Source organism: Lampris incognitus, chromosome 9, assembly GCF_029633865.1.
Source record: "Lampris incognitus isolate fLamInc1 chromosome 9, fLamInc1.hap2, whole genome shotgun sequence".
Classification (NCBI taxonomy): domain Eukaryota; kingdom Metazoa; phylum Chordata; class Actinopteri; order Lampriformes; family Lampridae; genus Lampris; species Lampris incognitus.
This window is the reverse complement of record NC_079219.1, coordinates 54,832,175-54,857,012: the sequence shown is the minus strand read 5'-3', so window position 1 is coordinate 54,857,012 and position 24,838 is coordinate 54,832,175. Positions and strand designations below refer to the sequence as shown.

Sequence of the window (24,838 nt, the reverse complement as noted above, 5' to 3'; positions counted from 1 at the left end):
AGTTTCGCCAGGGGGACGTAGCGCGTGGGAGGATCACGCTATTCTCCCCAGTTCCCCCCCCCCCCCCGAATAGGCACCCCAACCGACCAGAGGAGGCGCTAGTGCAGTGACCAGGACACATACCCACATCCGGCTTCCCACCCACAGACACGGCCAATTGTGTCTGTAGGGGCGCCCGACCAAGCCGGAGGTAACACGGGGATTCGAACCAGCGAGCCCTGTGTTGGCAGGCAACGGAATAGACCGCCACGCCACCCAGACGCCCCGTACATTGTAATTCTGCTACTCTTTTGTCTCTGAGCATCCGACGCCTATTGCGTGTCTGTCTGTGCTGGACGAGGGATCCCTCCTCTGGTACTCCTCCTGAGCCCCCCCCCCCCCCCCCCCCCCGATAAACGTTTTTCTCGTGGAGTTTCTCCTCGTCCGAGTCAAGGATCCAAGGATAGGAGGTGTCATAAACTGCACTGATTGTAAAGCCGAGCGGGACTACTTTGTGGTTTTGGGCTGTACAAACAAGCTTGAGTAACACACTGGAGGAGAGCAGTAGGATCTATTTTATACTTATTAGCAGGCGGGGTTGGAAATCCTGCTCGGCTTATTCAGAAAACTCCATTGCCCCAGGATAGTCAGGTGGTAAACAGCCTTCTCTTGTGTCTGACTGGAGATGCTGACGCGGTGTGTACCGACCGCCCTGTCTCGTCTTCGGATAAACGAGTAACACTTCAACCGCCCGCCCGCAGTGACTCCTTCATCCCCTCACATGTCAGGAGCGCCAAACGAGGTTTTAATTTGGAGCATTTGTGGAGTAGCTGTTAATGAGGTTAATGACTTTTAGTTGATTAACTCACTGAGTTAATGAGTGAGGGAGGGATGGAGTCAGAGACGTCACCCTAGACGAGGATAAGCGGGACTGACGCACCTCCAGAATCTACAGCTCTCATTAGTGACGAGATTTTTTTTTTCTCTTCGTTTGTCTCCCTCCTTCCATCCGATCATCCGTCATGAAGCCACTTCTACAAGCCGCTGCTGAGGAGGGGCTTCGGTAAGATGGCCAGCCAGTCGGCCGTCTTCTTCCTGTCTGCCTTCTTCCATGAGGTGAGAGGCCTGGTACCACTTCCTCTGACCATGTCCAACCTGGGGAGTCAGTGCACTTCGGGTCGCCACCTCATATCAGATTCTGAATCCACGTTCAAAGTCTCAAATTTTTACAAACTAAATTCACTCTCTAACATTCCTAAAGAATTCCTAATTGGCCATCCCTGTTTACTCCGTTTTGTGCCTTCCTCAGTCTCATAACTTCCATGGATTTATCCACTAACATGGAAAAAAGGGAGCACAGCTCTTACCTGGAGTCCCCTGTTGAGTTGATTTTCAGTGGAAGTGGTGATTTTAATATTCTACACACTTAGATCATCATGATTTGCTGTTTTAGAAAGGATGGATCACGGGGCGTCCGAGTGGCGTTGCGGTCTATTCCGTTGCCTGCCAACACGGGGATCACCGGTTCGAATCCCCGTGTTACCTCCAGCTTGGTTGGGCGTCCCTACAGACACAATTGGCCGTGTCTGCGGGTGGGAAGCCGGATATGGGTATGTGTCCTGGTCACTGCACTAGCACCTCCTCTGGTCGGTTGGGGCGCCTGTTCGGGGGGGAGGGGGAACTGGGGGGAATAGCGTGATCCTCCCACGTGCTACGTCCCCCTAGTGAAACTCCTCACTGTCAGGTGAAAAGAACCGGCTGGCAACTCCACGTGTGCAGGAGGAGGCATGTGGTAGTCTGCAGCCCTCCCCGGATCGGCAGAGGGGGTGGAGCAGTGACCGGGATGGCTCGGAAGAGTGGGGTAATTGGCTGGATACAAAGGGGGGGGGGAATCCAAAGAAAAGTTGGATCACATCCAGTGGCGGCCGGTGCTAAAAAATTGGGGGGGGGCAATATCAGGGTTCGTAGATGGTGGATGATCAACAGTCGAGACGAGGCGCCGTGGTGGGTGTGAACATGATTGACAAGCACGAGAATTGTCCAATCACATTAGATCAAAAGCATTAAAACAATACCAATTCGCTGCCAATAAAAGCTGGAGTATCTGGGGTGCACAGAACTGCGCCCCCTGGAAAATCTGAAGAAACCAATCACACAGCAGCCTCAGGTCACCTGCTCGCCAAAAGTTTGAGGGTAGATTTATCATCTCTTGATATTTGAAGGGGGGGGGGGGGGCGGCGCCCCAGCGCCCTGTACTGGCCAGCCGCCACTGGATCACATCATTCATCACACACACGCCATTCTCAGAAACAGGAAGTAAGCCTAAATGAACCGGCGGTCTCCTTTAATCATGGCACCTCGTATTTCACTGATTTCTAAGCAAAAAATATCAGTGAGAATAAAAAATGTACACGGACGCAGTCTCGGCTTGCTAACTGGTGATGACTTAGTGTTTCCCAGTGATGTCATCCCAGTGTTTCCCAGTGATGTCATCACAATGTTTAAATTTTACAATTTTGGGATTCGGTCAGTGTTTCAGTTTTTATCCACCACTCACTTCAACTAACATATTAGCGCAACAGTAGAAAAGCTTAATGTCCAACTTCAGATGAGATGAACAGCAGCGTAGTACTGTCGTCCTGTCTCGCTCTGTGTGTCATTTGTGGATGTTGTGGTATTGTGATACTGATACAACCCAGAATAGAGAATAACGGTGTTGTGTTGTTGGCTAACTGGTCTGTTGTGTTGTTTCAGTACCTGGTGAGCGTTCCTCTGAGGATGTTCAGACTGTGGGCCTTCATGGGCATGATGGCTCAGGTGAGACCGAGCTAGCATGCATCACGCCACACCACCCGTGTCCCCACACAAAACCTGTATTTTTATCTATTTGTTTGCTTGTTTGTTTGGCGGGTTAAATCGCTTTTCATGAATAAATGTGAAAACCTCTTTTGTGAATTTGCAAACTGTAATTTACTTGTTAGGCGGCACGGTGGCGCGGTGGTTATCGCGGTCGCCTCACAGCAAGAAGGTCCTGGGTTCGAGCCCCGGGGTAGTCCAACCTTGGGGGTCGTCCCGGGTCGTCCTCTGTGTGGAGTTTGCATGTTCTCCCCGTGTCTGCGTGGGTTTCCTCCGGGGGCTCCGGTTTCCCCCCACAGTCCAAAGACATGTAGGTCAGGTGACTCGGTCGCACTAAATTACCCCTAGGTGTGAAAGTGTGTGTGTGTGTGTGTGTGTGTGTGTGTGTGTGTGTGTGTGTGTGTGTGTGTGATGGCCTGTCCAGGGTGTCTCCCGCCTGCCACCCAGTGACTGCTGGGATAGGCTCCAGCATCCCCGCGACTCTGATTGCAGGATAAGCGGTTCGGATGATGGCTGGATGGGATTTCCTTGTTTGCTCATGTGCCATAATCAGCGTCGTTATCTTGGTCATTTGTGGTAAAATGTAATATTTGCCAACAAAATTATAGAAAAAAATAAGTTAATATTGTGAGGTTCTTTTTCTGGTTTCTCCCTAAATTGCGTTGGCAATTTATCCGAGAGACTCAACTTTTCAGGAATTTATAAACGCTACTGACATTCTGTCTGTGTGTGACCTCACCTGTGTTGTCGGTGGGACGTCACAACACAACACAACACATTACGCAAGCATTTTACAAATACTGCACTTACAGAGGCCTCGCCTCCTTATCGTAAGAAGTCCATCTGTCCTGTCGTTTGTTCTTTTTGCCCAACAGCTCCCGCTGGCCTGGTTCGTCGGCCGCTTTCTGCGCGGTAACTACGGCAACGCGGCGGTTTGGATGTCGCTCATCATCGGTCAACCTTTTGCTGTGCTAATGTACGTCCACGACTACTACGTCATGCACTACAGACAGGAGACGGGAGACTGACGTCGACACGCACGCACACACACACACACACACACACACACACACACACACACACACACACACAGACACACACACACACACACACACACAGCAGTAGCATTCCAGGCAGCATTCTGACACTCCTCCGTATTATTCCTGTACTGTGTTCATTCCTACATATATTTAACAGGGGGGATGGGGGTCATTTTGTAAGTGTCGTGTGTGATGTGTTTGAATCCGCATGGCTGTTGTCAGGTATGTGATCCTCGGTCATCGTGCTGTATGAGTATGAATTGTGTCAGTGATTTTTTTTTTTTGTCAACACAAAAGATAAATGAGGTGTAATAACATTTTATTCAGGTGGGCCTGATTGAGACAAGTAAGTTTTTAGCAGAAGGCAAACTCCATTTTTCATGGGCTGCCCCACCACCCCACCCCACCCCACCCCCAAGTTTGCCTAGTTTTCCAGTCGAGTAATTTTACATAATCCAATATTTTTTTTCTTGATGGCCAAATTGAGCCTGTATGTTTTCTTGTTTTTCTGCAATATTTCCCACCGAGAGATCGACCCGTTGTCAGGGTGATGGCTGCACGCTGGCTCCAAGTCACTGCATCCGTGGTTGGCTCTCACCCAGCACAGAATACATCTGGATAAATGCTTTTTGGCCAAACTGTTTGATTAATGGGAACATTATTGCACAAGTCCTGATTTTGGGCGAGAATCCTTTTAATTGCTTTTTTATTTTAGTAGTGGCTATTTAGGTTTAGGGCCCCATGATGGCCTGGCGGCCTGTCTAGGGTGTCTCCCCGCCTGCCGCCCAGTGACTGCTGGGATAGGCTCCAGCATCCCCGCGACCCTGATAGCAGGATAAGCGGTTTGGATCATGGATGAATGGGTGGGTGGGTGGATCGGGGTCATTTTTATCCAGCGGTGTATTTTATTCAGCGGGGAGAACTGGGAAACGGTAGATGGGAAACAATATTTTTCACGACACTATGAGGAATATGAATCTTAAGTGCACTTAAAACGATGCCGTTACTTTTACACGGGGAATTGTGTGTCCACATTTTCTGAACACGTCGCTGGTCTTTGTCACGGCGGTGGCCAGTGCTCGGTACGGCGGCAGCCCGGGACAGAAGTCTTCACTTCCTTTTTAAACGGTAGTGGAGCCGTCCGCTGTGTCTTCGCTCAGGGGATTTTCGTATTGGTCTGTAAAAACGTGAGGAACATTTTGTTGGTTTTGGAAGGAGGCGAACTGTTGCATCATGGGAACAGAACAGCGTGCAGGATTTCCTTCACAGTTTACCTATGCACGTTTTGGTTGTACGAGGTTTTACTACATTTATCTTATTTTGAATCAAATCAAACGTGAGTTTGTCTGCAGAGTTTAGCCCAACGCTAAGCAGTTTTCATTCAGATGACTGGAATTATGTTTTAATATGATATCTGATTTAATTCTGTAAAGGAAAATTTGTGACAGGACATACTGTATTGAATTTTGATGAACTTTTTTGTGATTTTTGCCTAAAATTTACATGGCCAGTCAAATTGTATGTAGTCACATGATGTTTGATTAGGTGCAACATTTTGCTAATTGTTTAGCAAGTTTGACCAAATACAGTCATGGCACGGTGCTCAGCGCTGTCGCCTCACAGCAAGAAGGTCCTGGGTTCGAACCCCAGGGTTGTCCAACCTTGGGGGTCATCCCAGGTCGTCCTCTGTGTGGAGTTTGCATGTTCGCGGGGTTTCTCCAGGTGCTCCGGTTTCCCCCACCATCAAAAAGGCACACATGTTATGGTTAATACCAGTGGCGGCTAGTGCTAAAAATGTTTGGGGGGGGGCGCAATTTACCTTGGCGCAGCACACCTGACAGCTGCTTTAATGTCCACGCAGTCACAGAGGTACTAAGGACAATGTAGCCTATAGATTTCATCAGGGTTCGTAGAGGGTGGATGATTGACAGTCGAGACGAGGTGTCGTGGTGGGTGTGAACATGATTGACAGCCACAAGAACTGCCCAATCACATTAGATCAAAAACAATACCAATTCGCTGCCAATAAAAGTGGGGGTGACTGTGGCGCACAGAACTGCGCCCCCTGGAACATCTGAAGAAACCAATCAGACAGCAGCCTCAGGTCACCTGCTCGCCAGAGGTTTGAGGGCTTACGTAAGGTCTGGACGCCCCTCACCCAGGAAGTATATGCATTCAGACAGAAATCAACCAAATACCACGTGGAACCAATATTTAATGGCTGCTGACAGGCGCTCGCAGACTGAAAAACATTTTTATTTCAGGATTATTTGCATTATACAGCTAAATTATATTGAACATGTTTCAGTAGATTTTAATCTCTTGATATTTAAAGGGGGCGGCGCCCCAGCGCCCTGTACTGGCCAGCCACCACTGGTTAATACTCCCGTCTGTGCCCCTGACCCTGGCGTGGCGAGATGGACTGGAGTTGGTCCCTGCGTGCTGCACGGCAGCTGCCCACTGCTCCAAGCTACACAGCTAGGAGGGGTTAAATGCAGAGAAAGAACCGACCCACAGGGATCGATAAAGTATCTCAAATCAGCGTTTTAAATAACTACATTACTGAAGCACCTTGAGTGAAGTGAGGGTGACATTGTGATTCTCACTTCCTTTTATCAACCAAAGGACCCTCAGCTGTTTCTCACTTTGACACGGAGCTCGTTCGGGGAAAATGAGTAAATGTTAATGGGATTGAACCTGGGTCGGCCTTCTCTTTTATCAGTGTTTACCTGACGGCAGAGGGAAACCTCCCTGCCTTCCTATCACAGCTTATGGCCTTATGAACGCAGCACGAATCCAGTGTGTGTCGGATACGAGTCTGTGTTGATCTTTTGAAAAGGGCTTCATGAGATCATGAAAGACCCAAACACTACGCAGAATGGCTCAATAAATCTAAGCATATAAAGACGCATTGACTTCATGTGTGGCTCTATTTTTCTTTTTCTGTTTCCCATGGTGACGACCCAAAAGACCGACGCCGAGTTGTTCCCGTTACCTTTTGTCCAAAGGTTTTCCAGCATCGACGGCGTCCGTGGCTGGTCTGACTAGAACGACCGGGATTTCACTCCTACCTAAAACGACCATGGGTGCTCAACATGACCGCCGGTTTTTAAACTCCATATTCTGTCAGGATAAACACTCAACTGAGATATTAATGCACTGCATATGTTAGTATGTCTGTCTAGAAACAGCTGACACCAAAATTAACATTTTAACAACTTTAATACTATTTTTAAACAATTCAGCCTTCACAGAGACACGGTCGACTTGAATAGCGAAGTAGAAGAAGTGAAACTATTACCTGAAAAACAAAACGGAAAACACGTATCGCTGATCTACCAAACATCACGAGGCCTATAAAACATGAAATGTAAAACAGCGTGCTGGTGGTGAAGACTACATCCCTGATGGATGAGCAGGTACTGCAGGTGACCACAGATGACATGAGAAAGACCCTCTCCAGAGTGAACCCACACAAAGCTGCGGGTCCAGACAGAATCCCAGGCCGAGCCATCAGGGACTGTGCTGAGCGGCTGGCAGATGTCCTTGCTGACATCTTCAACATCTCACTGTCCCAGGCAGTCATCCCCACGTTTCAAGTCTACCACTATAATACGAGTGCCAAAGAAGTCCCCTGTGTCCTGCCACAATGACTACCGCCCCATTGCACTGACTGCCATCATCATGAAGTGCTTTAAAAGGCTGGTCATGAAGCCCATCAAGTCCAGCCTCCCTTCCACACTGGACCCTCTCCAGTTTGCATACCGCGCTAACCGCTCCACAGAAGATGCCATAACCTCTGCTCTTCACCCAGCCCTGTCCCACCTGGAGAGAAAGAACAGCTATGTGAGGATGTTCACTGACTTCAGATCAGCTTTTAACACAATCATACCACAGCAGCTGATCAGAAAGATGAGCCAGCTGGGCCTTTACACCTCCCTCCACAACTGGGTGTTGTTGGACTTCCTCGTGGGGAGGTCACAGTCAGTGCAAATTGGCTAGATCACCTCCAGGACCATCACACTGAGCACCGGCGCTCCACAGGGCTGTGTGCTCAGTCCGCTCTTGTTCACCCTGCTGAGTCACGACAGCACAGCATCATCCTCCCCCAACCTCATTATAAAGTTTGCTGATGATACTACAGTGGTAGGTCACATCAGCAACAACAATGAATCATCGTACAGAGCGGAGGTAGGTCAACCGGCTGCGAGGTACAAAAACAACAACCTCTCCCTAAATATTGAAAAAACTAGGAAGGTTATTATTGACTTTAGAAAGACCAGAGCCCAGCACACCCCTCTGACCATCAATGGTATGGACTCGGAGAGAGTCGGCAGTGTTAAGTTCCTGGGAGTTCACATCACAGAGGATCTCTACTGGTCCTGACATGTCACTGCGCTCTCCAAGAAGGCCCAGCATCTTCACTTCCGTCTGAAGAAGGCGAGTCCCCCCCCCCATCCCACCCCACCCATCCTCATCACATTCTACAGAGGCACCATAGAGAGCATTCTGACCAGCTGTATCGCCGTCTGGCATGGGAGCTGCAAGGCCTCCGACTGCAGATCGCTACAGCGGATAGTGAAGACAGATGGAAAGATCATAGGAACTGCTCTCCCATCCATCCAGGCCGTCTATGATGCACGGTGCACCCGGAAGGCTCACAGCACTGTGAGGGACCCCACCCACCCTTCCCACCCACCCTTCCCACATCCAATTCACCCTCCTACCCTCTGGCAGGAGATACCGGAGCATCTGTGCTGCCTCCACCAGACTATGCAACAGTTTCATTCCTCAGACTGTGAGGTTCCTCGACAGCCTGAATACTTGGACCTTCCATAAAATGATTTTTTTGACCTTCTTACTCCGTGTCAGGTGTGCTTGAGACGTTCAGGTCTGTGAAGTAATTTTCGGTTTTAATGCAGCTGAGACAATTGCAAATAAAAACAGGGTAACACTTTAGTATGGGGAACATAAAAAAACTTAATTACTAGTGAATTAGTAATGATCAAGATGTCACTTTAGTATGGGGAACATATTCTAAGTAACAAAAACTTAATTTACAGTAATTTAACACTATGAACACTTGTAGTTTTGTGTTTTGTTATGTAAAAACAGAGCATATTCATTAAGTGTTAGTAAGGGAGAATAACTCTTCTTGTGGTACTACCACCTTATAAAGTCCATACTAAGCAAAGCATATTGAGATGGTACTACTAATAAGCAATAATTCTGAGGTTATAGAGGGAAAACTCATAGTTAATGGCTTACTGGTTGTATAATAAGGCCATGCAGAATAAGGCATTAATGAGTACGTAATAATGACCAATTAAGAGCCAATATGTTGCTAATGTGCATGCTAATAAGCACCTAATTAATGGTGACTACGTTCCCCATACTAAAGAGTTACCAAAAACAGTCTAAACCTGTCTTCACTGATGATAACCATGACTGGAATATTAATGTTCTCTTTCATTTGTTGCTGTGTTGTTTTAAGCAGTCTTCAATAAACAAGGGTTTGTCAATGAAAAGTCATTAAAAAGTGTCACTAAAAGACTAAAGAAGTACTTTAATAAATGTGACGATCACACTGTAAAAAATGTAACATGCTAGTACTAAAAGTCTTAAAATGGTTCAGAAATAAATAACAACTCGGAACTGCAGATTAAATCGAGTGAAGGCTGGCAAGCGACCTATTTCATCAGCGGAGGAAATAAAGCCAAATAAAAACACTCCGCGGTCCTACACGTTGCCCGGATGAAAGCTGTTACTTTGTGGACTGAAGGATGCACCAACAGCGTTTACGACGTGCGCGTCCACAAACAAAAAGGTGTATGAAAAACGTGCACGATGATATAAAAGTTGATCACTCATAGAGTTGGACTTGCACGTGTGAGACCCCCCCCCCCAGAAGCTGTTTTCGTGGTCATTTTACGTGCCTTTCTTTCCGATGAGTCCCGCGATGTCACGTGGTTCACAGCCAACCGAGCCGCGCTCGTTCGAGAGACTCGCCCGCCGGTCTCGATCCGTCACCCAGAGCTCGACCCCTCCCCGGTGTGGATATAGCGACAGATAGTGATGCGGGATTGCAGTCGGGTTTTGGATACTTGGAGTGACGGCTCAGCTGCAGAAGGGCATGGGAAGGTCCAGAAAGCGCCCACAGGGTCTAAAATATGAAGGGGATTCTAAGGTTTGTACAGTAAACACATTTAATATTTCTTTACAAGTAATGTAACCGGTTATTTTCTTGCCCGGTGCGGGATTCGATACGAGGTGTACTGCACCACAAGGCGACGTCGCTAATAGCGTATCGAATCCCACACCGAGCAAGAAAATAACCAGTTACACTGTTAATCTTGCGATTCTTTGGGTAGATATAATTTACATACTTGTAAGTGGAAAGGCAGCCCTCCCTCTTTTACCATGTTTTTATATACATTTGTAAATTACTTCAAATCATTGAAATATTTGGAAAAAACGAATAGAAAAGCAAAAAAAAAAAAAAGAAAAAGTGGTGCTTCTATAGCTCGGTCCTTGCTTTTTTTTAACTTCTCTTAACCTGCTCCTTGGTGCTCTCCAATCTGTTTACCTAATGTTTCTTTTTTATTTCGTGTGTTTGAATTTGATGCGGCATTATTACCACCCTTCCACCATTGTCTGAACTCTATCTATCTTTTTGTACATTTATTCCCTGTCTTCTTTTTTTGTTGCATATTTCCTTGTATTTAATTCAAAAACAAATAAATAAAAAAGAGAGAACGTTGCGAAGGAAATGACGCGGCCAACACACGTCATACATAGTGACGTGACGTGCACGGTGACGCGCAAATTATGCGCCGTCATTTTGACGGAACCGTGTTCGTGGTCGTATTAGTTAGATCACAACTGCTTTGTGCAGTTGATCTAAAACTCGTTTTAATTTGAATATATGCAATTTTAGGAGCTTTCGGGGAGCGGCAGGTCTGTACCCCCCCCCCCACACACACACACACAAAGTTATTATACTTCGAAAATCCAAAACCGCCATATTGACGGCCTTGGTCGTCCTGTGATTACATCACAGGTCTGAGTTCTCATGTGGGCAGGCAGTGAACCTGTTTGGGGGCAGACGGGCTGTGGGAGCCGAGCCGCCATGAAAGAGGTGGAGTCAACTCATCTGACACGAGTCAACTCATCTGACACGTTATAACAACCATCTCTACTGTCACAGGTGACGTATTCCTCAATGTAACGAGTGTTAATTAGAGACCGTCGTATTCAGACTGCAGCCTGCTGAAAACAGACCACCCCAGTCTATTTTATCCGCATGACGTTAAGAGAATGAATGGCTTTTGCTTTTTACCAGCCTATTGTATGTATTTTTTCCCTTCTCTGTTTAAGCTTTATGTATCTATAGAAAAATAGCAACAAAAAAAACCCCAACATTTTTGGCCCAGATCTGTGACTGTCCCTTAGCTGTCGTTTCAGAACAATGGGTATGGATGTTTGCTGTGTGCAGTGAGTCACTTCCTCCTGACCTGACCCGGGTCCGGCTTGGCATATTTCAGGTTTCTAGAAACTTTGTTGTAGCAGCATCACAGACGTCTCAGACAGTTTCAGGTTGTTGCAACCTACTGACGCAGTGGACTGCTGTGTGTTGGACCACATAATGAGCAGTCCCCCCACCCCCCACCCCCCACTCTCTCTCAGTTCAATTCAAGTGGATTTATTGGCATGACTGGATACAATATAATGTTGCCAAAGCATATTAACACAAACTATACAATCATAATACCCATAAATACAATAAAAAAGGGCATGGAGAGCAATATGGGCTATGGAAGGTCGGTAATAATGATAAAGATCTAAACATGTAACAAATGAATTAATAATTACTTCTTCTTTCAGCTTTTTTACATGTTTCTCAGGGGGTCGCCACGGCGGATTCTACAGTTTCCATCAGGACCCTGTGAGGGCACAGCACCACTGCTGGCCATTGTTAATGCTGGCCTTGACCGATCCGGTATGGTCTTGACAATCCACACAACCACTGACCCTATGGACGGGGACACAGGTAAAGCACTGGATGCCACCCCATTATTAAATGAATTATTGATTAATAAACATGAATGTTTTGCCATGCTCACAGAGCTGCAGAGCTCCTGGCAGGAGACCGGACGTCTCCCCGAGTCACTTAGCTAGAGGAACTCTGGGAATATTTGTATTGTTCTTGCAAAATATTGCTCTCTAAGACGTTGATATGGGTTGCAGTGAGTTAGGAAGTGCAGGTCTGTCTCTGCTGTCCCCTGGTCACAGTAAGGACTCATCCTCTCCTCTCTGTGCAGCTTCCTCCACTGCCCGGCTTTGTCCTCCTCAGCTTTCCACCAGACACTGGGCAGGCAGGTCGCCACGGTCTGCTGTCTGTTCAGAGCTGCGTATGTTTCCGTTTTGTTCCGGGATTTTATCAGCTCTGTCCAGTTGTCTCTGTTTTTTTTTCTTTTTCTTTCATCATGCTCCGGTTGGGTTTAATTTTCCAAGCGCATGTGTGCTGAAGCCGAGGTGGTCGTTGGTGTAATGACCTCGGTGGTTGACGGTTCGCTGGCCTCAGGTCAAGTAGGCGAGGGGGTTAACTCCTGACAGCACAGGGCTTCACTTGTTTTAATATGAGTCCAGAAATTTAGAGCTCATCTCTCCCACTCTCTCTCTCTCTCTCTCTCTCTCTCTCTCTCTCTCTCTCTCTCTCTCTCTCTCTCTCGCTCTCTCTCGCTCTCTCTTTCTCTACCGCTCCCATCTCTCCTTCTTGCTCTCTCACTGTCTCTTTCTCTACCTCTCTCCATCTTTCCTTCTTGCTGTCTTTCTCTACCTCTCTCCATCTTTCCTTCTTGCTGTCTTTCTCTACCTCTCTCCATCTTTCCTTCTTGCTGTCTTTCTCTACCTCTCTCCATCTTTCCTTCTTGCTGTCTTTCTCTACCTCTCTCCATATTTCCTTCTTGCTGTCTTTCTCTACCTCTCTCCATCTCTCTCGCTCTCTCTTTCTCTACCTCTCTCCATCTCTCGCTCTCACTTTCTCTACCTCTCGCCATATTTCCTTCTTGCTCTCTTTCTCTACCTCTCTCCATCTCTCACTCTCGCTTTCTCTACCTCTCTCCGTCTTTCCTTCTTGCTCTCTTTCTCTACCTCTCTCCATCTCCTCCCTCGCTCTCGCTTTCTCTACTGCTCCCATCTCTCCTTCTTGCTCTCTCACTGTCTCTCTTTCTCTACCTCTCTCCATCTTTCCTTCTTGCTATCTTTCTCTACCCCTCTCCATCTCTCCTCTCTCGCTGTCTTTCTCTACCTCTCTCCATCTTTCCTCTCTCGCTGTCTTTCTCTACCTCTCTCCATCTCCTCTCTCGCTCTTGCTTTCTCTGCCTCTCTCCGTCTTTCCTTCTTGCTCTCTTTCTCTACGTCTCTCCATCTCTCCTCTCTCTCACTCTCTTTTGCTACCTTGCTCCATCTCTCCTCGCTTGCTCGCTCTCTCTCTCTCTCTCTCTCTCTCTCTCTCTCTCTCTCTCTCTCTCTCTCTCTCTCTCCATCTCTCTTGGTATGTGAATGGGTTCTGTGATGGAAATTGAATTTTTTATTGGACAGGTTAATGTGACTGAGTGACTCTGTTCGTATTGTTAAAAAGACGCCAGCTTAAAGTCTTTCTTGTTAAATAAAGACTTGTTTTAAATCCAAAATTCTCCACCTCTCTACCCCCCCCCCTCTCTCTAAGCACACCCGTCAGGCTATTATTCATCTGTGTATCTCTGCACCTGGTGTTGGTTATTTTAGAGATCCCCCCCAAAACTCAGATTATAGCTCCAACCCTGGGTCCAGATATTCAAAACAAAGCATAAAAACCTCCAGTTCTAACGCTCATGGGATCAGATCTGAGGCTGGCCCAAATCAAAGCACAGCACGACGAACCTGATATGGAAAAACGTGCAGAGATGGGCGTAAGGACCCCACCACTTCTGTCTTGACGTGGTCGTAACGCTGACGGGCCGCCGACTCTCCGTCCGACCTCCCATGCTTCGCTATCGTTTGTATTTCACTTGTTCATTAATTCCTCGAAGGAAGGGAGAAGAGCTGGACAGGTCACCGGTCTCCACTGGACTCACACCACTGCTACTGTGAGGCAATTAAGAGTCTCTCACTAATTGGCCATTGGGGTGTTTGGACGGTGGGAGGAGGGCGGGGTTTACAGAGGGAACCAACATAAACATGGAGAGGTCACGCTGGCCCCATACGGAGAGACGGGGCTCAAACCCAGGTTACAACAGCGCGAACCAACTGTGCCCCCGTGCAGTATTGCTGTTGCTTGTTCTTTTGGTGCTATTGAATTTTGTTCAGCTATTTCCGCTTCGATTTGACAGGAAATTAAAGTGACAGGAACAGGAAGCGCGGCGCATCACTCTGGAAAACGGTGTCAGCTAAAAGCCTAAAATGTAAATGACATAGTCCAGAAACTCCAGAGAAACGGGGCTGGTCCTCGTATGCTGCCCAGTGTTGCTGCCTTCAGGGGCGGAGATTTATCCCTCCACTTGTTGAATTACTGGACGTCTTTATTTGCAGATGAGATATTTACCGCTACCACCAAGAAAAACCGTAAAGACTCAAGTCAGGACAGAGAAACTGCATTTAGCCACTGGGCGCCTACCTGTCGAGAATCTTAATATGAAGAGTGCTTGTGTGTGTGTGTGTGTGTGTGTGTGCGCTGATTTGTCATTAGTTTTGCAGAGAAAGGTCTGTGAACCTGTGTTTCATCAGGTTGACACCGGATTAAACAGCAGTCAGAGCGGCATTACAGTGTGTGTGCGTGCACGCGTACATGTGGGAGTGCACGTTAGTTCATGCTCCATCAGCATGACAGTAGATTAAACAAGACTAGCTTAAAACCTAGTGTCGGGCTGGACCACGACAACATTGATTAAACGGCTACTTTTATGTGACCCCGTTGAAAAAGCGGCTGTTTTGACGACGGTGGCGCAGTGGTTAGCACGGTCACCTCATGGCAAGAAGGTCCTGGGTTCGAGCCCCGGGGTAGTCCAACCTTGGGGGTCGTCCCGGGTCGTCCTCTGTGTGGAGTTGGCGTGTTCTCCCCGTGTCTGCGTGGGTTCCCTCCCTCCGGGTGCTGCGGTTTCCTCCCACAGTCCAAAGACATGTAGGTCAGGTGAATCGCCCGTACTACATTGTCCCTAGGTGTGTGTGTGTGTGTGTGTGTGTGTGTGTGTGTGTGTGTGTTGGCCCCATGTGATGGCCTGGCAGCCTGTTCAGGGTGTCTCCCCGCCTGGCATCCAATGACTGCTGGGATAGACTCCAGCATCACCTCGACCCTGAGAGCAGGAGAAGCAGTTCAGATAATGGATGGATGGATCTTAGCTGCAGCCACATGGCTAGTGCAATCTGTAAAAGCAGGTAGCAGTTGCCGTCACAACTGAAAGTATCAAGCACTCGTTAAAGCTATCAAGCATTAATTAAAAGTATCAAGCACTCGTTAAAAGTATCAAGCACTCGTTAAAAGTATCAAGCACTTACTAAAAGTATCAAGTACTCATTAAAAGTATCAAGCACTCGTTAAAAGTATCAAGCACTCATTAAAAATATCAAGCACTTACTAAAAGTATCAAGCACTCGTTAAAAGTATCAAGCACTCGTTAAAAATATCAAGCACTCATTAAAAGTGTCAAACACTCGTTAAAAGTATCAAGCACTCGTTAAAAGTATCAAGCACTCATTAAAGCTATCAAGCACTCGCTAAAAGTATCAAGCACTTGTTAAAAGTATCAAGCACTTGTTAAAAGTATCAAGCACTCATTAAAAGTATCAAGCACTCATTAAAGCTATCAAGCACTCATTAAAAGTATCAAGCACTCATTAAAAGTATCAAGCACTTACTAAAAGTATCAAGCACTCAATAAAAGTATCAAGCACTCGTTAAAGCTATCAAGCACTCGTTAAAAGTATCAAGCACTCATTAAAAGTATCAAGCACTCATTAAAAGTATCAAGCACTTACTAAAAGTATCAAGCACTCAATAAAAGTATCAAGCACTCGTTAAAGCTATCAAGCACTCGTTAAAAGTATCAAGCACTCATTAAAAGTATCAAGCACTCATTAAAAGTATCAAGCACTCGTTAGAGGTATCAGGCACTCATTAAAAGTATCAAGCACTCGTTAAAGCTATCAAGCACTCGTTAAAAGTATCAATCACTCATTAAAAGTATCAAGCACTCATTAAAAGTATCAAGCACTTACTAAAAGTATCAAGCACTCAATAAAAGTATCAAGCACTCGTTAAAGCTATCAAGCACTCGTTAAAAGTATCAAGCACTCATTAAAAGTATCAAGCACTCATTAAAAGTATCAAGCACTCGTTAGAGGTATCAAGCACTCATTAAAAGTATCAAGCACTCGTTAAAAGTATCAAGCACTTACTAAAAGTATCAAGCACTCGTTAAAAGTATCAAGCACTCGTTAAAAGTATCAAGCACTCGTTAAAAATATCAAGCACTCGTTAAAAGTATCAAGCACTCATTAAAAGTATCAAGCACTCGTTAAAAGTATCAAGCACTTACTAAAAGTATCAAGCACTCGTTAAAAGTATCAAGCACTCGTTAAAAGTATCAAGCACTCGTTAAAGCTATCAAGCACTCGTTAAAAGTATCAAGCACTCGTTAAAAGTATCAAGCACTCATTAAAAGTATCAAGCACTCGTTAAAAGTATCAAGCACTCATTAAAAGTATCAAGCACTCGTTAAAAGTATCAAGCACTCATTAATTGTATCAAGCACTCAAAGCTATCAAGCACTCATTAAATGTACCAAGCAGTCGTTAAAAGTATCAACCACTCATTAAAAGTATCAAGCACTCGTTAAAGCTATCAAGCACTCGTTAAAAGTATCAAGCACTCATTAAAAGTATCAAGCACTCGTTAAAAATATCAAGCACTCGTTAAAGCTATCAAGCACTCGTTAAAAGTATCAAGCACTCATTAAAAGTATCAAGCACTCGTTAAAAGTATCAAGCACTCATTAAAAGTATCAAGCACTCGTTAAAAGTATCAAGCACTCATTAATTGTATCAAGCACTCAAAGCTATCAAGCACTCATTAAATGTACCAAGCAGTCGTTAAAAGTATCAACCACTCATTAAAAGTATCAACCACTCATTAAAAGTATCAAGCACTCGTTAAAAGTATCAAGCACTCGTTAAAAGTATCAAGCACTCGTTAAAAATATCAAGCACTCGTTAAAGCTATCAAGCACTCGTTAAAAGTATCAAGCACTCATTAAAAGTATCAAGCACTCGTTAAAAGTATCAAGCACTTACTAAAAGTATCAAGCACTCGTTAAAAGTATCAAGCACTCGTTAAAAGTATCAAGCACTCGTTAAAAGTATCAAGCACTTATTAAAAGTATCAAGCACTCGTTTAAGCTATCAAGCACTCGTTAAAAGTATCAAGCACTTGTTAAAAGTATCATGCAAGTATCAAGCACTCATTAAAAGTATCAAGCACTCGTTTAAGCTATCAAGCACTCATTAAAAGTATCAAGCACTTATTAAAAGTATCAAGCACTCGTTAGAAGTATCAAGCACTCGTTAAAAGTATCAAGCACTCGTTAGAAGTATCAAGCACTCGTTAGAAGTATCAAGCACTCGTTAGAAGTATCAAGCACTCATTAAAGCTATCAAGCACTCATTAAAAGTATCAAGCACTCGTTAAAAGTATCAAGCACTCGTTAGAAGTATGTAGTGCGCGTTGCCAAAACGTGGATAGAGAGAGAGGACCCGCCTCCGGCAGTGTGGGGAATGTGTGCCAAAAAAAGAGAAAGGCTTTGCCGGCTGATGCCAGTCTGCTACGATAGCGGATTCATGTAAGCAGTCTGCAGGTGATGATGAGGACGGTGGCGAAGAGTGGGGAAACTCCTCACTGTCAGGTGAAAAGGAGCGGCTGGCGACTCCGCATGTATCGGAGGAGGCATGTGGTAGTCTGCAGCCCTCCCCGGCTCGGCAGAGGGGGTGGAGCAGAGATCGGGACGGCTCGGAAGAGTGGGGGTAAATGGCCAGATACAACTGGGGAGAAAAAGGGGGCGGGGTACCCCCCCCCCAAAAAAAAAGTCAATACATTTTTTTAGCTTGAGCTCCCGCCTATGTTACGTCCCCCTGGAGAAGGTGAAAAGAAGGGGTTGGTGTCCCAGGGTAGATCACAGGACACACATGGAAGTCTGCCCTCTCCTCGAACCTCACGGTTGTGGGACCTAAGGAGAACAGGGTGCTGGACAAGCCAGAAGAAGAACAAATGAAAAAAGACCCAAAAACTAAGAGTATTTAGCAATTTCCAAGAGTGTTTTACATACCAAGAAATATTCAAATACTTAAACTGCTGTGTGTGTGTGTGTGTGAGGGGGGTAGATAATTGAGGAATTAGGGAGAAAATAAGTCTGCGGGCTGTGGTCGCTGCTCGGCGGCGTGATAGCTGAGATGAGGCTGGGGTGAGGCTGGGGTGATAGCTGGGGTGAGGCTGAGATGAGGCTAGGGTGAGGCTGGGGTGAGGCTGGGGTGGGGTGAGGCTGGGTTGAGGCTGGGGTCAGGCTGGGGTGGGGTGAGGCTGGGGTCAGGCTGGGGTGGGGTGAGGCTGGGGTCAGGCTGGGGTCAGGCTGGGGTGAGGTGAGGCTGGGCTGGGGTGAGGCTGGGGTCAGGCTGGGGTCAGGCTGGGGTGATAGCTGGGGTGAACGCCGTGCAGAAGTATCAGCAGCTTTCACAGAGGACGAGCAGCACCGTTGTCAAACTCTTTTATGGATGCAAATGAGCAAGCTGAAAATCCCTGTCACCGCCGCTTCCCGGGCAAGGGTTCGTTTGACGGACTGTACGGTGAAACCCGCGGGTTGTTTCCTCAAATTTAACAAGAGAGCTGGCCGACAGGCAAGACGTTTTGTCCCTTGCGGTTTCACTCGCGAGAAAAAAAAAAGCAGTACATTTTATGATTATAATGGGGTATGAATTATGGGACCCTCATAATTCATACCCACCCACCCACCCACCCCAAAAAAAAAAAAACCCCTCGACTCTGAAAAGAAAGAAACGGAGGGATGTTTTGCACAGAGAAAGAAGACGGCTCTAATCCTCTGCCCGTCCCACTGTCATGTCCGACAAACAAACCGAACCCACAGGAGGAGGAAAAAAGTGCAGAAACGTCGCCTTTCTCCCATCCATCAGCAGTGTTGAGACTGTTCCTGACGTGAGTAAAGTCCCGCAGCTCCCCTGGCTGTCCTCAGTCACACGCCGATGCGCCCGCGGCCTTCTCGTGCACGTGCACGTGCACGTGCACGTGCACGGCCTCTCTGTCCGCTTTAGTATCCCCTGTCAACACTGATCCCTTTGACATTTCTGCACACCGACAGATGTTGTTCTCCTTGTTCTCTCTCTCTGTCTCTCACTCATACCCTCCGTCTCTCCTCCATCCTTCCTGCCTCTCTCACCCCCCCCCCACCCCCACCCCCAGACCCACCCACTCTCCCCTTTTTTTTTTACCATCGTCTTTCTGCTCATCCTCAGTAACAGGTTTATCCGTGGATCCTCTCCTGACATCCGTTATTATTCCGGATCTTTCCGGCGGGACCGAGACGGGCCGAGATTGATGACGATCCTCCAGACAGGAAAGCCGGAGGCACGAGCCTGTCCCATTCTGGATGATGGATTGGGTGCGGCGCCAGGGACGGATCGCATGGAGACGGAGATTGCGTTGAGCCTCAAATATAAGTTTGGTTTTTTTTTTAATTCAGACTGGTTGTCGACGTCTCAGTTTGCCCCGATGCATAAATCCGCTGAAAGAGTCAGATTTGTGCCCAGTCGTGAGCCACATCACGGCTGCCTTTAGCCGCACTACTTGGACAGAAAGACCATTACAAACAGAACATACGCTAATGTAAAGTCATTTTAGAGCAGCAAAAATGTCTTCAGGCGGCACGGTGGCGCGGTGGTTAGCGCGGTCGCCTCACAGCAAGAAGGTGCTGGGTTCGAGCCCCGGGGTAGTCCAACCTTGGGGGTCGTCCCGGGTCGTCCTCTGTGCGGAGTTTGCATGTTCTCCCCGTGTGTGCGTGGGTTTCCTCCGGGGGCTCCGGTTTCCTCCCACAGTCCAAAGACGTGGCGGTCAGGTGACCCGGCCGTACTACATTGTCCCTAGGTGTGAATGTGTGGGCCCTGAGATGGCCTGGCGGTCTGTCCACGGTGTCTCCCCACCTGCCTTAACTCATTTCATCTGACTTGATATTGGGTGCGTTTATAGAGGTTCTGTTTCCCTGTCAAATCGACGCCAATTCCTCGGGTGAACATCAACGCAGTATCAGAGGTGGAAAACTCCGCTTCAGAAAGTAGAAGTACTAACCGTGTATTTGCTCCACCCATGCACTAAACCAGCTGGTTCTAATTAGCGCAACGCTTCAGCCAGTCAGGAGAACTAATTAGTGAAATCAGCTGGTTTAGTCCATGGGTGGAGCAAATACATGGTTAGTACTTCTACTTTCTGAGGCCGGGTAATTTCCACCTGTGATGCTGCGTTGATGTTGACCTGAGGAATTGGCGTCGACTTGACAGGGAAACAGAACCTCCTCTGTGTGTCTCGTATTTTAGACGTTCAGCTTGTGGAAACAGTCGGCGGAAAACTGCGGTTAAAAGACTTGTCGCTGATAACGTCCATCGGTTGCCTGCTGGGGGAGCTTTTTTGTAAATATTCAGTACTGATCAGTGCTTTCTGTGCTGTTTTTGATTTGACAGGAGATCTGTGGACGTATGCATGACCGATTGTCTTAATTCTAGTCAGAGAAATGTATTTTAAAGTACTGTGTAGTCTGTATTTGTCATTTTTACTTCTGATTTGCACTTTATTCGTCTGTCTACTTGTTCAGAGTACCCACAATATCAGCATTACCAAGTTTGGCCTATTTGAAAGTGTCTTTACTTTCATACTCAGTGTTGTATTCTTTTTTTCTTTTTCGGGCTGTGTTCCCGTTGGTTTTTCTGGTCATAATTTCATTTATTTCAAAAGAAACAGGAGGGCGTCCAGGTGGTGTAGCGGTCTATTCCGTTGCCTGCCAACCCGGGGATCACCAGTTCGAATCCCCGCGTTGCCTTCAGCTTGGTCGGGCGTCCCTACAGACACAATTGGCCGTATCTGCAGGTGGGAAGCCGGATGTGGGTATGTGTCCTGGTCGCTGCACTAACGCCTCCTCTGGTCGGTCGGGGTGCCTGTTCAGGGGGGAGGGGGAACTGAGGGGGGGGGAATAACGTCATCCTCCCACGCACTACATCCGCCTGGTGAAACTCCTCACCGTCAGGTGAAAAGAAGCGGCTGTTGACTCCACTACTATTGGAGGAGGCATCCCAGATAGCTTCCGGATATGGGCCACTTTAGGCAAAGATGCGGCACTGATGGCCTTCTGGCCCTGACAAAATGGATGTGAGCCTGAAGTGGCCCACATGCATAACAGCAAATATGGCCTAAATATGCCAAATCAAATGTGGGCCTTTTCTGGCAAAGATGTGGTGCTCTGGGCACCATGTGATCTGGATGTGACCCTGAATTGGCCCGTGTGGTAAATGGTGAATATGGCCCAAATATCACAAAACAATTATGGGCCACCTTTGGCAAATATGTAGCACATGTGGCATTGCTATGGCTTGGTTCTGGCTCAGATCTGGCAAACAGGAGTGGACCGCCCAAATGCCATCATTCCATGCGGTATGTGGGCCGGATGAAAGTGTCGGGTGTGGGACGGGTCCGGGCCACAGCAATTTTGCTATCTGGGATGTGGTGGTCTGCAGCCCTCCCCGGATCGGCAGAGGGGGTGGAGCAGCGACCGGGATGGCTTGGAAGAGTGGGGTAATTGGCCAAGTACAATTGGGGGGGTGGGGGGGGGAGGATTGGGGAGAAAAGGGGGGAGGGGACAAGTAGCCCATTTCAAGCTACAGTAATACAGCTTGTTTCAGATTGATTTTGTTTTTGCACTTGGCTTTTAAGAATAGACATTTTGTTAAACAAGTTTAACTTGTTCACTTTCTAAACTTGGTATTTTTTTCCACTGTGCATCCTCGCTGCGGTGGAATGAACAAATCTGCTGAGTTTTATCATATCGTATTACAGATTCTCATCAATGCATCGTTTATTTTTTTGCAGCATTAACGCTTCAGCTTCGCAGCTGGAGGGTCACTCTGTGTGGTGTTTGCAGCGCGTGGCGACCCTCCAGGCGCTCCAGTTTTCCCTGACAGCCCATCCCAAAGCAATGCAAGGGAGGTTATGTGGAGAATCAAAACTGTGTGTGTGTGTGTGTGATAGTGGGTATGGCTGTTGTGATGGACCGGCAACCTGTCCAGGGTGTCCCACCGCCCTCTGCCCCATACAGGACCCTGATAAGTGAGAAAGTTGACAGATTAGACAGGTGTCAGCTGCGTAAGGGATAATCCACGAATGCAGAGGCCGAGAACCCTCCATCACAACGCGGAGCTAGCTGTCTCTGTGGAGTATGTCAACATCCATTAGCACGCTCCGCAGAGTGGCCTATCCCTCTCATACCCGAGTCGCTTACCATACAGTTAAAGTAAAGGCATTCACTTGTTTTTGTTGTACATTTTGGACTCAGGATCAAAAGGTTATGAAGTGGAAGTGTGGCAGAGTGGGCTGTGGACCAGAGTCCCGAGTTGGTCCAATTAACTCAGGACAGATAAATTGGTTCCACGCCTTAAATGAAGACACCAGAGAGAGAGCGAGAGCTGGGCTTTCTCTGTTGAAGACACTTTTAATTAACCTTTGTTTTTAGTCTTGTTTATAGTATGGTTTCAACTCTGGTGTTTTTAATTGTTGCTTTAGTAAATGGGTCCTTTGGGGTTAAGGGGTTAAGTATAGGAGGAGTACCTTTCCCAGATGGCCTTCCCTGGCGTCCTAGACTGGTCTCCATACACCCCAGCATCATGTGAAGCGCAAAATATAGCCTCTCCATAATGAATGACCGTCCGTGCGTGTTGAAGAGCCACACCCTCCTTGCAGTAGTCCTGTTAACGTTGTCAGGAGACAACAGAGCAGAAGATGGTGGATCTAGAGGAGTAAATGGTAACACTTTCTATGAAGCTTGCATCTGTAATGCCCTATAAGCATCTATAACACTCAATAGCGCCCTATAAGCATCTATTGCATCTATAACGCCCATACTTTCCGATAATGTGTATTACAATAACTAATGGCTATGGCTGAAGACTGAAATAGCACTGAAGTCTCATTATGCATCGCTACAAAACTTCAGCAAAATAAGTTGGCTATGATGCATTATGACATTTGACATAAACAGGCTAATGATGACATATTTATAATGCATAAATCCGTTTTAAATTGACCTAATGTATCATAAAGATGGTTATGAGGTGTTGTGAGGGTGTATATATAGTTATGAATGCTACAATGCTACACTTATATGGCGTTATAGATGCTTATAGGGCGTTATAGATGCAAGCTTCATAGAAAGTGTTACCGAGTAAACCTCGATAATAAATCCTGCTATTCTTAGGGGTAGCAGTAGTCCTAGGCGCATTCACTGATAGACTGAGGTTATGGACCGGGGGACATCGTGGCTTTGTAGGTCATCAGTGCATCTTGACAATGGAAAGACACAAAATCTCCAGTTAGCGGAGAACCATAGAACTGCCTGTGGAGTAGTGCCCTATGCTTTATACAAACATGCACAACCAAAACCCTATGTTAGGGCGGCCTGGTGGATGACTTAGGTGAGGTGAGGTGTTGTGCCCTCATGTGCTTGTGTCTGTATCGGGGAATCCAGGTAGTGGCAGTGTGTTGCCACAAAAACTTTAGCCGCTAAGCGAAAAGTACTGCGTGTTTTCTGGGCTTGCTGTTGATTCAGTGTGTTGACATGATTACACAGCAGGGCATGTTGCCCGTGTATGAATTTAGAACAGCCTGAAATCACATGCTAGGTACTACATACTACTACATATGTGTACTATATTCCAGTGTTCTGTTAGTATGTGAGTAAAAAGTATGATAGCTATTTGGGTCATAGAGCTGTGCCACTTACTTTCAGCTGTTTGAAGAGTTAATGACAACATCCATCCATTATCCAAACCACTTATCCTATACAGGGTCGCGAAGATGCTGAAACCTATCCCAGCAGTCATTGGGCAGCAGGCGGGGAGACACCCTGGACATCTCACATATAAACTTTCTGTGTGGTAAGTAAGTAAAGCTTTATTTATGTAGCGCTCTTTAAAACACAGTTACAGAGTGCTTCACAGACCAAACTAAGAACCAACCAAAACAGAAGGCAGGGGAAGGGATCTATAAAAAGGCTTGCTTATACAGATGGGTTTTTAGAAGCCACTTAAAACAGTCCAAAGATTCATCAAATCTAATGGATTGGGGAAGATTATTCCAGAGGCTTGGGGCTAAAACTGTAAAGGCGGGGTCACCTTTTGTTTTGCTGTAGGAGTGGGGGATGGGTGAAAGACCGAGGTTTAAGGATTGGAATGGGCAAGAAGTGGAATGAGAAGATCAGAAATGGGGTTGGGGGCAAGATCATGCAGTGCTTTATATGTAATCAATAAGACCCTGTAGTTTATTCTGATTTTTACCGGAAGCCAATGGAGGGACACAATAACAAGAGTAATGTGGGACCTTCGACTAGTTCTAGTTAACGGTCTGGCAACTGCATTCTGAACCAACTGTAAACTATTTCAAGCAGCTTGACTGAAGCATGTGAAGAGGGAGTTACAATAATATAGACAGGAGAAAATAAAGTGTGAATTAATATTTCGAGATCCCTAGAAGACAAGATATATCTGATTATTGTGATATTTCTTAGCTGAAGAAAACAGGACTGGATGAGTTTAGTAACATGGTGGTCAAAAGACATTCTGGTCAAAGATTATACCAAGATTCTTAGTGGTAGGTTTGATATTTAAGT

The 24,838-nt window shown here is 46.6% G+C and overlaps 1 protein-coding gene across 2 annotated transcripts in view; it reads left to right on the top strand.

Annotated features, from left to right (window-relative positions):
- Positions 1-4,749, top strand: part of dgat1b (diacylglycerol O-acyltransferase 1b) — a 50,051-nt gene extending 45,302 nt beyond the window's left edge. Inside the window, exons 15-17 of one of the 2 annotated variants that reach the window (XM_056285667.1) lie at positions 1,008-1,095; positions 2,734-2,796; positions 3,711-4,749. In XM_056285667.1, the coding sequence (XP_056141642.1) occupies positions 1,008-1,095; positions 2,734-2,796; positions 3,711-3,863 (304 nt within the window). In that variant the 3' untranslated portion in view covers positions 3,864-4,749. The remainder of the gene's footprint in view (positions 1-1,007; positions 1,096-2,733; positions 2,797-3,710) is intronic. The other variant, XR_008810694.1, reaches the window with a different exon arrangement.
- Positions 4,750-24,838: the final 20,089 nt, after the last annotated feature.